At 37.2% G+C, this 16,421-nt stretch overlaps 1 protein-coding gene across 2 annotated transcripts; it reads left to right on the top strand.

Annotated features, from left to right (window-relative positions):
- Window positions 1-2,151: 2,151 nt before the first annotated feature.
- On the top strand, window positions 2,152-14,514 carry PPP2R2B_2 (Serine/threonine-protein phosphatase 2A 55 kDa regulatory subunit B beta isoform). Of its 2 annotated transcripts, XM_051215484.1 has the most exons (11): window positions 2,152-2,693; window positions 2,729-2,750; window positions 2,787-2,909; window positions 2,958-3,011; window positions 3,048-3,139; window positions 3,180-3,351; window positions 5,645-5,950; window positions 7,757-7,921; window positions 8,956-9,081; window positions 10,158-10,293; window positions 11,939-14,514. In XM_051215484.1, the coding sequence occupies exons 3-11, from the start codon at window positions 2,852-2,854 to the stop codon at window positions 12,372-12,374; spliced, it is 1,545 nt and encodes a 514-aa protein (XP_051065995.1). In that variant the 5' UTR covers window positions 2,152-2,693; window positions 2,729-2,750; window positions 2,787-2,851; the 3' UTR covers window positions 12,375-14,514. The 2 variants fall into 2 exon arrangements, with proteins under 2 accessions (XP_051065995.1, XP_051065994.1); XM_051215483.1 differs by having other exon boundaries at window positions 2,729-2,909; window positions 3,174-3,351; window positions 5,645-7,921; window positions 8,956-14,514.
- The last annotated feature ends 1,907 nt before the right edge of the window (window positions 14,515-16,421 follow it).

The raw sequence follows: 16,421 nt of genomic DNA, 5'->3' as shown, positions 1-16,421 counted from the left end.
TGAGTTCCACTCAACTGATTGCTCGACGATGATCCGTAGTGTTGCAATTTGGTCTGTGCACGACCGATCCTTACGGAATCCAGCTTGTTGATCTCGAAGCTGGGCGTCTACTGCATCCTTCATCCGGTTCAGCAACACTCTGTTGAAGACTTTCCCTGGTATTGACAATAGTGTAATGTCTCTGTAGTTTTCACATTTGCTCAGATCTCCTTTCTTTGGAATCTTGACGAGGTGTCCTTCTTTCTAGTCCATCGGCACCTGTTCCTCCTCCCAAATCTTTTTGAATAGAAGATAAAGCATGCTTGTGGTTGCCTCGATGGGAATGAATAATGTGAGAGGGTTAACCATTTGTTCTATCATTTGGTTATATTCATATTAATGATAACGGCAGTCTGTTATATTTATGATCGGTCTAGATGTTAGGCGGTCCATAATAAAGTGTCTCATTAGTGGACGGAATTTCAGGGAATAATTGATGAAGCTCTTTAGTGTCAAGTAACAGTGTTAATAGTCTTTTGAAGTTGATGATAGTGTCACAGTTACGGATTAGTAGTGCCAACCTATTCGATAATAAACTATGCTGTAAAAATCTTACAACGCAATGGTTTCCGGTGTTTTACTGTAAGCAATGTATGTGGGTTGTTTCTGAGTCTGTAGACTGGATTACGGATCACGATTATGCAGGAGGTTAGAAATATGACTGCATGTAATGCTTTGTATAGAAATATTAGATTGTTCCTTAGCCGACTATACTGTAATGGTTCTAAGGAGAGGTGCTTACATCCATCTATGTAGTTGAGAGTGAAGTCACATCCTAGCAGTCGGCGTGTGAAGCGTCTTTAGACATCTACTCTTATCTTGTCCTTAGTATTCATGTTTCGGAAGATACGGTCCATGAGCATCAAGTGTTTACAGACAAAAACTCCCGACCCTTTTAGTTTATATCCATTCTACAGTGTTAATTTCACTTGGTTGGAAGACTTAAATACCACTTTTAACAACTTGGTTTTGTTATGATTAAAGTCCGTATGACTTGAGCCTATAAACATTTAGCAAGGTGATTTTAGGGGTATTTTGAGGGGTCAGTTGTTTTGTCAACTGGTGTTGGAACAAGAATATATTAGTTCCAATAATAAAGTTATTACGAAAGGAAAATGATGTATTAATACATTGGATATAATCCATACACAAGAAAAATACACAGGACGTTACTTAAATTGTCAGAAGTTGGCGTGGTCGAGTTCCTTGTGGCCTTGTAATCCACAGTTATATGTATTTTATTACTCCAACCACTATTTTTATAGTTGGAGATGTATATCCAGACAAAGCATGTAGTAAATATATCACTGTGATCTGTATGCATATATAGCAAATACATTAGAGTTCTGTTATCATAACAATAAGTAATTGAGAACAAAAGGCACATGAGTGTAGCAGTGTATTTGTGAGCGATAATCAGTGTGTCATGCTATGTGGTGTTAGAAAAGGGTACGGAAAATCAAAGGCATGCCTTTCTAAACAACGTTTTCACAGTCATTTGTAGTAAATGTGAAGAAATGAAAGTATTAGCAAAAAATAATTACAAAATAAGTCTGTCATAACTAACTGCACAAAATTCTTATCATGCTCAAAACGATTTTAAGGCTCTGAGTTTCCACTCCCTTTAACCCTAGTAAAGATAACTGATCTGTCGCTATGATAAAGTTTTAACCTCCCAGCTACTTTTAAAGGGTTAGTTTTTCTTTGATAATATTAGGTCGTTCCTTATTCTCGACCTGAACCCACTCATCAACTTCTGATGGGGTAGCGACCACAGTCATGCGAAACACACTATGAGGTCCAAGCTGATTGTTAACGACCTGGGTAGTCAGTTTTTTTCCTGACGGAAATATATCTAGCCATACGACTAGGTTTTTTAGGCGTTTCCTGCTGGCTGTCATTTGGAAGACGGGAGACGGAAGAAACTTTCATTCTTGGGCCTTTATTTCGGATAGACCTCTTTGAAGTCGACCTTTCCTTCTTTGGTCCACATAAGTCAGTCAATGCTGACTTTGTTTGGGGTGAATTTACATCAATCGACCGAGCGAGTACTATCTGACGTGTCTCGACTATGTTTGCTAACAATCTTTCAGCAATGTTTACCACTGAGATGGCCTCGGTTAGCAAGCTGTCCGAGTAGCACTGCTTACGAAACCACACACAACCATTTTTATTGAACCGTTTAAGGGATACAGGCGTTGGATTCATGCTAACTTCATGGTACCATCTATCACACTCCTCTCGCTGCATGCCGCTTTCGACGATGTATCGATAGCTTTTTTTGCACTGTTCAGCCTTGATTCAGAGGTTTTCAAAAAGGAACTAGATACAACAATCCTCAAAGACAGTAGAAACTTATGACCAAAAAAGTGAAAATCTGTAAATTGTTAAAACCAAAATCGCTAACAAATACATTAGAAAAAATGTGCTCAAAGGTACCGACGATAAAATACATTAGAAACCAAAACGATACTCTTACCGGATAGTTTAACTGAAATAAACTCAGATAAAGTGAAAAATAGTCTTGATAAGCAGTAAACCATTAAAACAATAAAACTAACTCAGCGAGGTCAAAACACCATTGTACTTTTAAATAGCGCGCATCCAAGACATTTGATTGCAAAGCTTTTAAATCTGTATACATTGAATTTTGGGTAGGTCTTGCGTATTTTTAAGGTGTTGTAAGTAGCTTAGGCGCTATTATATGTTGGGTTAGTCCTGTAGAATTTACATATAAAGCTAATCAGCATTGAGAAGTGAAGAAGTTCGAACGGGCTAGGCGCACGTGTTGAATGTTGCGCAACTTTTTGACATGCAAAGCCCTATTGGGCAGTATGCTGCTCCGTCCTGTGATGTTGTGGCCCAATCTGGTATGTCGTAAAAGTGATTTCTTACCGTCATGTTTATTTCTACAATAGGCCGACTCAAATGGTACTGCAACGAAATTCTGAGAAGAATCGAAGGTTCAGGACGTAAGTACACATTAATATCGTTACATCGTTTCACAGCTATTTCAGTATTAGAGTTCAACAAAGAAGGCACACATCTGGCTTATGGAAACGCCGATGGGATTGTTAGTGTCATTGAAATTGGCCAAGCGGTTTGTAGACCTAGATTTTTGATGATAATGCTAGAATTAGGATCTTTCTGAAGCAACACACCATTGTCATTCCTGTTCGAAACCCTATCAGGTTTTCCTAAGCCACGAACCAGAGTTTGACTGTCTAAAGTCTCAAGCAATAGAGGAGAAAATAAACCTTATACGCTGGCTCCCGAAATCTGGGCTTTCCCACTTCTTGTTATCTTCCAATGGTAAGCTTAAACTTTCTAATATTACTATGGAAAGAGTTGTTCGAAGATATTGTTTCATTTTTTAGTATTTGCACTTATTAAATGAAATGTCCTGATAAGTTACCCACTCGGAATAATCTTAATCCCTTCTGATGTCCTTGACAATTATTTTTCTAAGCTTTGGAGTTATTTTGAATATTCATAATAAAGCTTCCACACGATCAGTCATGTTATGACTGAGTTGCAAGGCTTTATGTTTGAGGTCATGAATCTTTCAAACTGATTATGTAAATCAGGTTTATAAATAGGTAAACAGTATTTTATCTTTACTTGTATGTAACGAGTCATTGTTCGTTGGTAATCATTAATTAGAGTATTGAATTATGGGGGAATGATTGCTTCCAAAGATAAAGATCTAAAAAGTGGACTAACTAGTTGTAGCCAGTAGATTTCGTCACCCTCGAACTCAAAGTCCTATTTACCAGTGTGGCAAGTGAATACTTATGCTTTTCAAGCTGAAGGTTGGTAACTAGCTAATTAAAAAGGGTGATAGACAATTTTAGAGACCACAGTCAATATCGGTGGCAATTCTAATTTTGCATTACTCAGGGTGCCCATTCTATTATCCTTTATTTCCGTGTTCGATTTTGTCGAGAATAACGGATAGAAATCAGTAACCATGTACATGGTCCTGCCCATCCAGTCAGTAGTCGATGCATCAATACTTTCGCTGATCTTAAGCACAGTGAGTGGGAAGTAAATATTCGTCAGTGACCTCATCAACCATAAATATTAACAGATAACATAAACGAAAGGATTGGGTTAACTTCGTAGTTGTTCGTTTTTGATAATAAGATTGTACAGATTTAGTAAGCGGAATGTTTTGACCTTGGTGTTCAGTAACACAAGTTTTGCGAGATACATTTGGCTAGTTGGGGAAGTGCCCGTGTGCTATCTTACAAGTCATCAAAGTATTTTTATGAGATCAGTAGGAACACTTAGGTCTTAAATAATTTGTGAGAATCATGTTGATATCTGTGCATAAGTTTGTCTCTTCTTCAGATGAACTTACTTCCGTGACTAGCTGTTGTATCCATTGTTATCTTTTGATTACAAGGGAGTTTCGCGTCGATAATTAGATTTTCGTGAGGAATGTTCTCTCCACCATTGCTTATTAATCCAGACTGTCGATCACAACTGAAAAAAATAATGATTCTCGTCTTAAACATCTACCTGATGTTTAAACTATGAGTTATACTATTATATCTAGCAATGGAATCTAAAAACTCATTTGGAATTGGTCAGCTTAATGTATTCCAGTGCAGCTGTTTACACCAACACAAACCCCGTTAAGATTGCTAATAGAGAAACAAATTCTTATAAAGTGACTCATGATATTTAGCTCATATGTACTGGTTTCAGGTACATTCACCTGAAGAGTCCCAAATAGGGAGAAACGCGCATCCTCGATTCCAATGCTAGCCACCATACACCTCTGCTTAAAAATGAGTTATATTTGTTTCATACAAGAAACCGTTAGTTTTAACCACGACTTATACCTAATTTTTTTATTTACTTGGCCCCCAAATGCCCTGGTACGTCCGAGAGTGGGGAGAGTCCTCTCTCTCAAAATGCTCTCACATGGCCACGTGTATATAGCTCCTGCCAGGGAAGTCCTACTCACTACCCTCTCGCAACACGGGTGTTGTTTACGAAATGGAGAAGACGAAAGGCGAATGTCCGGCGCTTTAACCGGGTTGGTGGACATGGAGATTCCACCTAGGGGAGTTGGGAAACCCTGATCCCAAGACAGTGGTGCACATAGGCCCCAGTATCCTGAGGGAAAAAATGGTGTATGAACCTATTGTTGGTCACCGGCTAACATGGGACTGCATCTCCTAACGTTGCTCCACTGCCTTGTGGGCCAGACTTTTAGATCGAAGGCTCTGGGTGTGACTCCCTAAAAGAACCATCTGCTTCTGTTTGGGCACCCGAGCAGTATCACAACCCTCACATATTAAATGAGACTTGTGTAGCGCATATGTATTTGGTGTCTCCTTGTACCAATACCTATGTGTTAAAATAAATAAATATATAATTTACTTGCCTTTTTGAAACGATTAACCCAGTGAATAAAAGTTTAATACTAATGCATATTGGCTGTGCAAATATATATATATATATATATATATATATATATATATATTCAAATCTGAAGATTTTTGGTCAGATGTTTAAATTTTTCTAATACACACTGCATATATGGTACATGCCATCAGATTGATCAGTCCCACCGTTGGTATTATTTTTACAGAACGTACTATAAAACTTTGGCAGTTGACTGAACTACCGACACAATCGTTTACAAATCTGAATTTCCCCGTTGAATCCGGTTGCCGACGTAAAGTTGTTATCAGGTCATTATCCGATATCAAAGTCCCTGTCTGTTTGAAGAATTATGGAAATACAAATATACGTGTACAGAATAAAAAAGTATTTGCTCGTGCCCACGGTTTTTCAATTGTCGGTTTGTCACCCTCTGCTGACCGTGAAACTTTCTTCTCTGCCGATCCACTGAGGATTAATATGTGGAACTTAGAAGTTACTAATGAGGTGTTCAGTATCCTTTTACCAATGACTTATTTAGTCTTTATTAACCAGTTACATTTTGTCTACTATCATTAATTTATTTGGTATTAATCGCTTTTATCTTGAGTCGATTCTACTTTTTCAACGTTTATCTCGTGAAAATAGATTTATATCTATAAAATTCAGAATATAAAAGTTGTTTGTCTCGATTCGTACAAACCATCAAACATTACACAGTTCAATACTGGTGTCATGTTTTCGATTGAAATCGCTGATAAGTTCTGAGTCCCACTTCATAATATTGAAATCTCTCCAGTTCGATTCGATCTTATCTGTGCAGCTACGTAAGTGCTGGTGGTGACCTGAGTGGTGAAATCAACTCATAATGTAAACGAGAGTGGTTTATGCCAATCTGGGTCATCTTTGGCACCTTCGTGATGTTATTCTGGCTGTGAAAGGTCGGGTATACAACGTATCAGTTAGATCAGTTTTGTTTTATGCTTGTAAAACCTGACCCCTTCGAGTTGAGAATGTTAACCAACTGACCATCGTTTTCTCCTAGGGATTGCTAGCCTTCAATGGCAACACCATGTTAGTAATGGGGAGGTTCGATAACGTGTGTTTACGACAGCGACGATAATTCAGTTGGTATCACTATCTTGAAATATAGACTTCGGTGGCTTGAACATGTACTGCGAATGTAGTCCCAACGAACTCCATATAGTTCATTATTTGCAGATGCTTGGACTTGTTCGAAAAATTCGAGAGGTGGTCAGTGTATTACATGGTGTCATAGGATGAAAGAATGCTGAAGAGGAATGGCATCTGCGGGACCTTTAAGACTCTTTTTTGGGTCCTTGAGGTGCTACACCACAGTAGCTTGAAATGTTATCAGAAATGGCTTGGAATAGAAGCTAGTAACGATCCTGATGTATTTTTCTTTTACTTTATTCGTAAAAGTAGAAGTGACTTTTTAACTGGAAAAATTTCTTATGATTATATTTTTCCTAACTGGACTGCTTCTCCCATTATTATTACTGCTCTCATTCTCATACACTAATTTCTATGGATTGTGGTTCATTTGTATTATACTCACTTTACTTTTTATACCTCTTTATAACCTCATTTTTATTGTGTGGTCCATATATCTTTGGCGCCCTTATGCACCAATGTTTATGTGTTCAAATAAATAATCCACAATAAACTTATGGAAGGCATTAACTTTAGAGAAGCTCTTACTTGAAAATCAGTTCATTATGGACCTGTATACAACTATAATGTGATGAACAGAAATTCTTTGGATTGCGAATTAAGATGATTTTCAGTGTTGGAAATTATTTCAAAAGTTTATTGATTTGCTGGATATAGCTTTTCCATATATGTGAAGGACCTTTGAATTTGAAATGAAATAATCATGACTATTTAAAAATGTGTTTAAACTGTCATCTGTTATTCATTGTAATTACCTGACTTGGAACAACTCTAATGTGTTTTTAAAATGAAATTATTTCAGGAAACAACAGTTGTTTTGTCAACACACTTTGGATTTTTTCAATAGTATTTCAGAAATAATTCTAAGTAGTCTGTTTTCAAAGGTCAACTGTTGTGAATTCATGTATTTTCTTAAGGATTCCAACCGTTGTTATAAAATACCAATACACTAAATGTGAAACATCTGTCAAATAACGATGTCATCAACTAACTGGGATAGTTTGAAGTACTGAAAGGAGCATTCAAATATGTATAATCCTGTTTTAATTATATTTTTATACCTGATTTTTTTGGTATGCAATATATTTTTCTTAACTCAAAACTCCTTGACACTGCTAATTTAAAGGTGTCATTGATCATATGCTTGATCGTTTGGACGATCGCTCACATCTAATCACCGGAATTAGTTGTAGCAATTCTTCTCCATCATTATTTGCATATGGCACTAACAGGGGTTCCATTTTTCTTTGTGATACACGGTCAAGCTCTCTTTGTGACCACGCTTCTCTTGGTAAGCATATCATTATTTTCTTACCCACTGGTTTTAAATTATACTATCAAATCACACAAAAAAACTGGGGCATGTCTTTTGGTGCCCTTTTCACTAATGTTTATGTGTTGAAATAAATAAGTGGCCAATCACTAGTAGCCCACGAATATCTATTTTTAATGACTATGTTTCACACCCACAAAGTAGGACGAAGCAAACTACTGCACAGTAAGCTCCCCTTTTATTTGGCAGAATGATCTCACTTACACCACAAGTGGTGCAATTAGGCAAAAGCCGATTGAGCCTTCTGAATGCGTGCTGAGGTTTTGTCAGACACCAAACCATCAAGACTCGTGAGACTCTCAAGATATATGGAGTGATTGATACGCGCAACTATTCCAATCCCTTACAAATTCAGGCGATGATGTAAGCCCAATCCTGAAACAACATTTTATATTTGATGAGAGAGAACCACATCTGAAACATTCTTGAATTGTTGCTTCAGGTGGTCAGAAGACTGGATTTTGTCAGCGTCTTCACCAAACAGAACTATATGATCCACGTATTCTAGGTCAACAAGTGAATCTCCTGGTAGAAGATCAATCTCTGAAAAGTCGGGTGTCCAAAGTGTTATATCTGAAAGCATGCCTATGACGAAGCTAAATAAAAATGAGGGGAGCGGACAGCTTTGAAGAACATCACTTAAAGTCACTAATTCCGATGACAGTTTGCCGTGGGCTCTGACTCAACCAGTAGTCTTCGAGTAGAAAGCCTGTACAAGGTTAATGTACTTCTTTGGTATGCCTTTCAGTGACAGACGTTGCGACAAAACCTGTTGATATACAGAACCAAATGGTGCCTTAAGGTCGAGAAATACAACTATGGTTGCTGGTCGGTAGGTATGTCAGTGTTTCAGAACCTGACTAAGAGCGAATACTGTTTCACCAAATCTCAATTGGGTGGCTCGACACCAAGTACAGGAGTCTATACCTGATTAACTTTTCCCATGACTACGTTTTACCTTTTTTCACACTCTGGTGTTTTTTTTTCTAAAGTTTTTCATAGTCTTGCTGCAGACGAATCAGATGTGCTTACAATTCTCACTAATTCAGTTTCCGATTTGAAATTTGGCCAATGCTCCGATTACATTATATTTTCCCGTGATTATTTGAGCGTTAAAAGTAAACACTCATTTTGGATTTGTTTTTTAAAAGTTTGTATAACTCCTAAACTATAATTTGGTTTTAAAGATATGGAGGGTTCCCGAAATTTTTCAGTTTAAAAGTTATTTCTCATCACAAACTGATATCGACCTAAGGACTGTTGAAAAGCAGTAATCTAAGCAAGTGGCTGGAGATAGTCGGAGGAAACTTCTGCTTAATCTAGGTTTCCTGCCAGTTGAAATTTGTCAACAAAGCGTACCTACAACCTTTCAAGGACTTTCCATGTGATTTGAAACCACTCCACCCAACTTCACAGTTTAAGACGTTATCGTTGAGCTGTTTGGGTCACGACTTTTCTGTAAGAGTGAGGTATTTACAATTGATTGATCACTAAGTATTTGCCGATTTTATGTTGGTCTAGTTCTTTGGTTCCGCCCAAATTTTATCAGTCGAGTTGAAATTTAGCCAGCGGCGTAAGTGGATTTGACTTTGAGTGTACTATGTTGAGATATCATATGGTTGAAATGATTTGTACTAGTGGCTTAATTGACAGAACTGAACCGTCCCCAAAAGAGTAGGTAAACGTAATACTAATCATTCAATGGTTAATTGGTTATAGAACCAGGTGTCAGAGAGCTGTGTTATTCTAGTTTTAACTTTTCCTCTCAGAAGTGCATATCTTTATGACACAATGGGGAGTCGAATCTAAGACCTTCAGGTCTTGATAGTAGTACAATATCCTTAGATCATCCAGTCGTAACCCAATGACAGATGTTTTAAACTATAATAAATGCACAACATTTCTGCACTATAATTGAATGCCGTCGATAAAATATCTGTCTCACTTCAATTTTGCAAATTATTCTTATGGCTTGCATCTCACTAGCGAAACAAACAATTATGTTTAGCTACATGGTTTTCACGGTTCCTTAGTCCAGTTTGAAATCAATTCTTTTTATTACTACTAAGCGACATCAAGTGGATAACTTTTCAACGTGTCTGAAAACGTTGAACACATTCTCACCTTACTTTCGATCGACCATATATATTTTTGTATGTATTTTTTTAAATTTATCCCCATACTCATGGTATAGCTTGGGATTCACGAATGCCAACTCAACCAGTTGAAGTTTATCCTGTCCAACGTCATTTAAAAAAGCATTTAACTGTTTTATACGAAAGTGAATTACTTTTTGATGATTTCAAATTAACTATATCTTCAAATGATCGGTATGTGAGTGGTTAGTTAGTAGTTGATTTTTTGGTCCGGTTTTTCTTAAAAGAGTAAACACATTTCTGTCCAAAAATAGTTTGAATAATTTAACAGCTTCGTTAACATGACGATCTCAAGTGCTGTTGGAAGTGTAAGAGCGGTTGTCACTTCTGGGTTGCCTACACCATAGAATGATATTTATTCTTGACGTATCTCGAAGCGCAACCGCAGAGCCCATGAATAAACTTCCTGAGACCGGTCACACACGGGCTTTTATGGGGTGCTTTTAATATGTTGGCTCCGTACATCAAAAAGCCCTACCACCGAATATGGAAATCCTTGGAGTAAATATGTGACAGTTTTTCTTTGTTGGAGGGCAGCATCGCCTCAGATGCAAGCCCGATCGCCACATCAAAGTAGCAGCTACGGTCGAAAAATTAACAGTTTAGAATATAGATACATATATATTATAGCTTTTCTCTATATTGATGCACTGTCAGTAACTTATTGTACTGTGAAATATTAAAAATTGGTACCTTAGTGGCATGCATTGAAAGTCAACTGAGAATTGTCCAATTACAAAATGATCGACTAAGACTAACTAACAATAATAATGGGCTAGTATTTATAAAAATTTCGTAACTATGTGACTCATGCCAATCTTGTGCACTTATTCTTTCATTTCCGTACCAAGTTATCAGTGATCTGATGTTGGGTCCAGAGACTGTTTAAGTGAGGTTGATAAGTTAGTGTGTTCAATTTGTTACACTTTACAAATCTCGGCACATCAATTAGCCAGTCATTAAGAATCCGAGTAATCCCAGTATATCTGTGCCGTTGGTGTTTTTGGGAGTGACTCCCGACTCTAAATTTAAAAACATATTGGTCACTAACTTCTTTATGTCGGTCATGTTATTTATGAAGATGTTTTACTTACACCTGTTGCTCCTTGTGGAGGAGCATAGGCCACCAACGTATAATCAACTATAAAGTAAATAATTATACAAGATATGGAAAAATTATACAGTTAACTAGTGGTTATCAGTAGCGAATTTTCCTAAAAAGTAGAGGATGCGCTTCAGTTTCATTAATAGAAAATGGAAGCAATACGTTCGTACAGCCATAATCGAAGTACAGTAATCTAAAATGGTAACCACCGAAAGATGATGTTAAGTAAGACTCAATGACATCAAAGAGTTAGTCAATCCTGAAATTCTCTAGACACTTTAATAACATGATATTTGCAAATAATTCAACAAATATAGATGAAATATACGTAAATACAGAGGGTGATAGAAAAAGGATTATACGGAAAGGGAAACACCGAAATGTTGTTATTTATTTATTTATTAGTATTATTATTGAACACTGTTGGGTGCCGGCTCAGTGGTTTAGTGGTAAAGCACTCACGCGCTAGACTGATAGGTCCTGGGTTCGAGTCACGTGAGGCGGGGTCGTGGGTGCGCACTGCTGAGGAGCCCCACAATAGGATGAGTTGGCCGTCCAGTGCGTCCAGGTTTTCCATGGTGGTCTAGCTTCCATTGACTCATGATCTCAACTATTGAAATTATTGATATTGATTGTTCATAAAACTATTTATTCATACGTTCTTTTTTCAAGTTTCGTTTTAACAGTAAAACAGTTTTATTCTTTTTTTCCTAGTTGTATAATGACTGGTTCATATAATAATACTGTGAAAGTATTTGATCGACAAAATCCAATTGAAGGTTCTTATAAACTTATTATGCAAGATGAAGATATGAATGCATTCCATGATGCATTTCGTACAACTGATGATAATACTTCTGTGTTTGTTTCACCTATATCATCATCAACATCATCACCCGACGGTACTGAATTAACGTGGCCACGAAGGATACATGATGATTTGATTGATATCACTGAAAACTTTACCAGATCATCATTTTCAGATAATAATATTAATGATAATACTAGTACTAATAATCCCAATGTCAATGAATCCATATTCACTGTGGATGTTGGACGTAAATGGTTGCAAGTTAGTTGGAGACCTTGGTCTACTGTAGCTGCTGTCAGTCATACAGATGGTATCCACCTTATTGAAGCAATAAATTAACAGAATAAGTGCAATTTTTATATGATTTATATATATATAAATGTATATATATACATACGTCTTTTTTTCCAGAAAAATACATTCCTTGTTGTGTTATTTTTGCCAGCCTTGTTGTCTTTGGTCCTTATTTTTTAGGAAAAATATTTTTACAAGTAATATTATTGGCCTTATAATGATGAACTTTTTCCGACGAATAAGTTTGTTTTATTTCTCCCTGTCTTGAGCTATTTTTTTCTTCAGCAGATAGTCACAATTAACATTCGGCGCTTTTTCCTTTTCCTCATTTGTTCTCTCTTTCGTACTACTAGTACTAATACTTTTACTACAACTGTTATTGTTTGTTACTTATCTTTAAAAAGAAAAAGAAGGAAAAAACCGTATTCTCTTTTTTAAACAGACTACTAATCATTAAATTGTTATATTCATCCTTCCTTCTAACCACAACAACAACAACGATGTACTTCATTTTATCTGTTTTGTTTGCCGTTGGTCTGCCATGTAGTAATTGCATACCATATGCTAGGGAAAATAGACATACACACGCGCGCGCTTTGAAAACTCAACAGTTAGCTTATTCTTCCTTCCTTCCTATTCTCTTCATTACTGATATTTTGTGCCAAACACATATTTCCAATGTTTATGTTATCGCTGTTACTATTACTCATAATAATAGTAACAATTATTATTATTTTCGTTGCCTAGATTTCAATTTATGTGTATAACATATATTTATGCGCATGTATTTTATGTACACTTTTCTCATAGTATGGTATTATTCTTTTCATTCAAAATATGAAAACAACGAAACAGATTAACCAGTTCCAAGTGGAATGAATACACAATGTGTCTGAAAGTGTCTGTGTATGTGACAAAAAAGAGAGAGCCAGAGAAAGAGAGAACAAGACACATACACATAACCGACCATACATACTTCCTTGTTAAACCAATCTCGCTCATTCACCCTATTTTGCTTTCTCACTTCATTGATACATTATTTTATGATGAGTACAATTATTGTTTTACTACTTTATTGACATATTTTAATGAGTATGATTATTATTATTATTTATTTATTTATTTATTTATTTATTTATTCTGAATGTTACTAAAATAGATTATGTTTGGTAATTTCTAGGATAACTTTTCTTAATTTATTTAATATTATTATTATGAACAGAATTTGAAAAAAGTAATTATTTAAAACAAAAATAGACTTTTACTTTTGTGTTATTTGTAATTGTGAGTCGTTTCGTAATTACTTATGCCTGGTACTCCTCGTGCAGGAGCATAGACTGCCTACCAGCACACTCCATCCAACTCTGTCCTGGACAATCCTTTCCAGCTCTTTCCAGTTGTTATTCATCCTTTTCATAACTGATTCTATTTTTCGACGTAATGTGTTCTTTGGCCTTCCTCTTTTCTGCTTCCCTTCAGGATTCTAAGTTAAGGCTTGCCTCGTGATGCACTTTGACAATTTGCGTAATATATGTCCTATTCATTTCCATCGTCTTTTCCTAATTTCTTCTTCAGCTGGAAGCTGGTTTGTTCTCTCCCATAGAAGGCTGTTGCTGATGGTATCTGGCCAATGGGTGTTGATTATCTTGCCTGTAGCTCTTCCAGAGTTACTGCTGGTCCCAAGCCCGGGTAAAAGAAGAGGGTCACATAGATGTAGCACTCGGTATTTATATTACTCTATTTTATTTATTTAAACTTAAACATTGGTACAAGGGGGTACCAAATAGATATGCGCCACGTAAATCATTTGATTTGTGTGAGGGCTGGGATGCTGCCCGGCTGCCCAAACCGAAGCAGGTGGTTTCCTTGGGGGGCTACACCCGGAGCCTTCGACGTAAAGGTCTAATCCACAAGGCAGTGGAGCAACGTTAGGAGATGCAGTTCCATGGTAGCCGGTCACCAACGATTGGTTTATACGCAATTTGTGCCCTCAAGATACTGGACTCCATGTGCACCATTGGTTTGGAATCAGGGTTTTCCAACCCCCCTAGGTGAACTCTTCATGTCCATCAATCCAGTTAAAGCGCCAGACATTCGCTTTTCGTTTTTTCAACTTCATAAGCATCAGTAATGCCGCGAGAAGATAGTTATTAGGACTTCCCTGACAGTGGTTGTATGTACGTATTTCAGTATTCCTTCATACATGCTTTATAATTATGTCTTTCCAAATTATATTCTGAATATTCATTTTTTCTCATAATTATTGCTACTATGTTGTCTCGATTTCTTCATTGTTCACCTCGTTAGTCTCATTTCAAAATACTGTTGTGATATAGTGACGTAAGCCTATGCTCATATTTGTCAGGTCTCATGTTGGTTGACTGACTGATACATTTGGTCCATATAGTTGGAGTAGGGTTAGTGAAATAGTATTTTGTGAATCTATCAATATGATGAACAAAGGTAATGTGTTACATTGTTAAATCCGCCTGCAACTCTTCTAGGGTTACTGCCGCTCTCAAGCCCGGGTAAAGGAGTAGGTTTAGGCATTGGGTCAGCAACCTCATCCCGTAGAAAAATATCTTGCTAGAAAACGCCAACCACATTAAACAAATTAAACCATTTAAACTCTGTCCTTCAAGTTGAAGGAACAATTATGACGCCTCTTGATGAAAGCCGAGATCTTTCGGAAGTCACGAGGCCGATGCCACTTCCAACAACCAGAGCGACAATTAATGTACGTACATGGAATGTTCGGAAAATGGGAGATCGGAACGACTAATCAAATAGCTGCGAAAGTGCGGAGATACAACTTGACGGTAAATTTATTGGACCTAAGCTGAACAGCAGAATTTAGATTAGGGAGAGATGCTTCTGTATTCTGGTCACGGAGAAGAAAATGCTCAGCACACTCAGGGAGTTGTCCTGATGCTGTTCGAAGAAGCACGAAGTGCACTTATAGAATGGGAGTCTCATGGATCCAGAGTCGTCAAAGCATCCTTCAAAACAAAGAAGAAAGGAATCACAACGAATGTTATGCACCAACCAATGGTAGTAACAACGACGGTAAAGATCAGTTATATGAGAGGCGGCAATCGATCTTAGCGAAATGCTCAGGAAAGGACTAGACCATCCTAATAGGAGATTTAAACCCCGAAGTCGGGATAGACAACACCGGATATGAAGATATCATGGGACGGAATGGACTGGAAGAGAGAAACGAAAATGGGGGAAGATTTGCAAATCTATGTGCATTCAACATATTGGTCATAGACGGCGCAATATATCCACACAAACGCATACACAAAGCTACATGGGTCTCATCGGGTCAAGCTGCACAGAACCGGATGGATTATATTTGCATCAGTAAAAATTTCACAAGGTCAATGAAAGAGGTGAGGATCAGGAGAAGGGCTGACATAGATTCAGATCGCCACCTGGTGTTTGTCAATATGAAACTGAAACTAAGGAAGCAATGGACAACTTGAGAAATAGCATCACAAAAGTTTAATGCAGCCTTCCTTCGATATACTGACAAAGTCAACCAATTCAAGATAGCTCTGAACATCAGACTCCAAGCCTTATAGGATCTACCGAAAGAAGAAACAACTATGGAGGACAACTGGAAAGTGATGAAAGAAGCATTAACTTCAACATGTCAGGAGGTTCTGGGCCTCAAGAAGCATCATTATAAGGAATGGATCTCCATAGAAACACTGGACTAGATCAAAGGAAGAAAGAACAAGAAGACAGCAATTAACAACAGAATAACAAGAACAGAGAAGATCAAGGCACAAGCTGAACACACTGAAGTAAACAAAAAAGTCACGAAGAGCATTAGAGCCGACAAACAGAAATATGTGAAAGACCTAGCAACGACAATGGAAAAAGCTTCAACAGAAGGAAATATCAGACAACTCTATGATATAATGAGGAAACTGACAGGGAAATATAGTAGACCAGAGAGACCGGCCAAGGACAAGGAACGCAAGCCAATCACTGAGATTCAAGAACAGAGGAACAGATGGGTAGAATACTTCGAGAAACTCTTGAATAGACCAGCCCCATTGAATCCACCGGACATCGAAGCAA

The sequence above is a fragment of the Schistosoma haematobium genome, chromosome 4 (genome assembly GCF_000699445.3).
Source record: "Schistosoma haematobium chromosome 4, whole genome shotgun sequence".
NCBI classification, from domain to species: Eukaryota; Metazoa; Platyhelminthes; class Trematoda; order Strigeidida; family Schistosomatidae; genus Schistosoma; species Schistosoma haematobium.
Note: the sequence above shows the minus strand (reverse complement) of the source record. Positions and strands in the feature narration are given on the sequence as shown.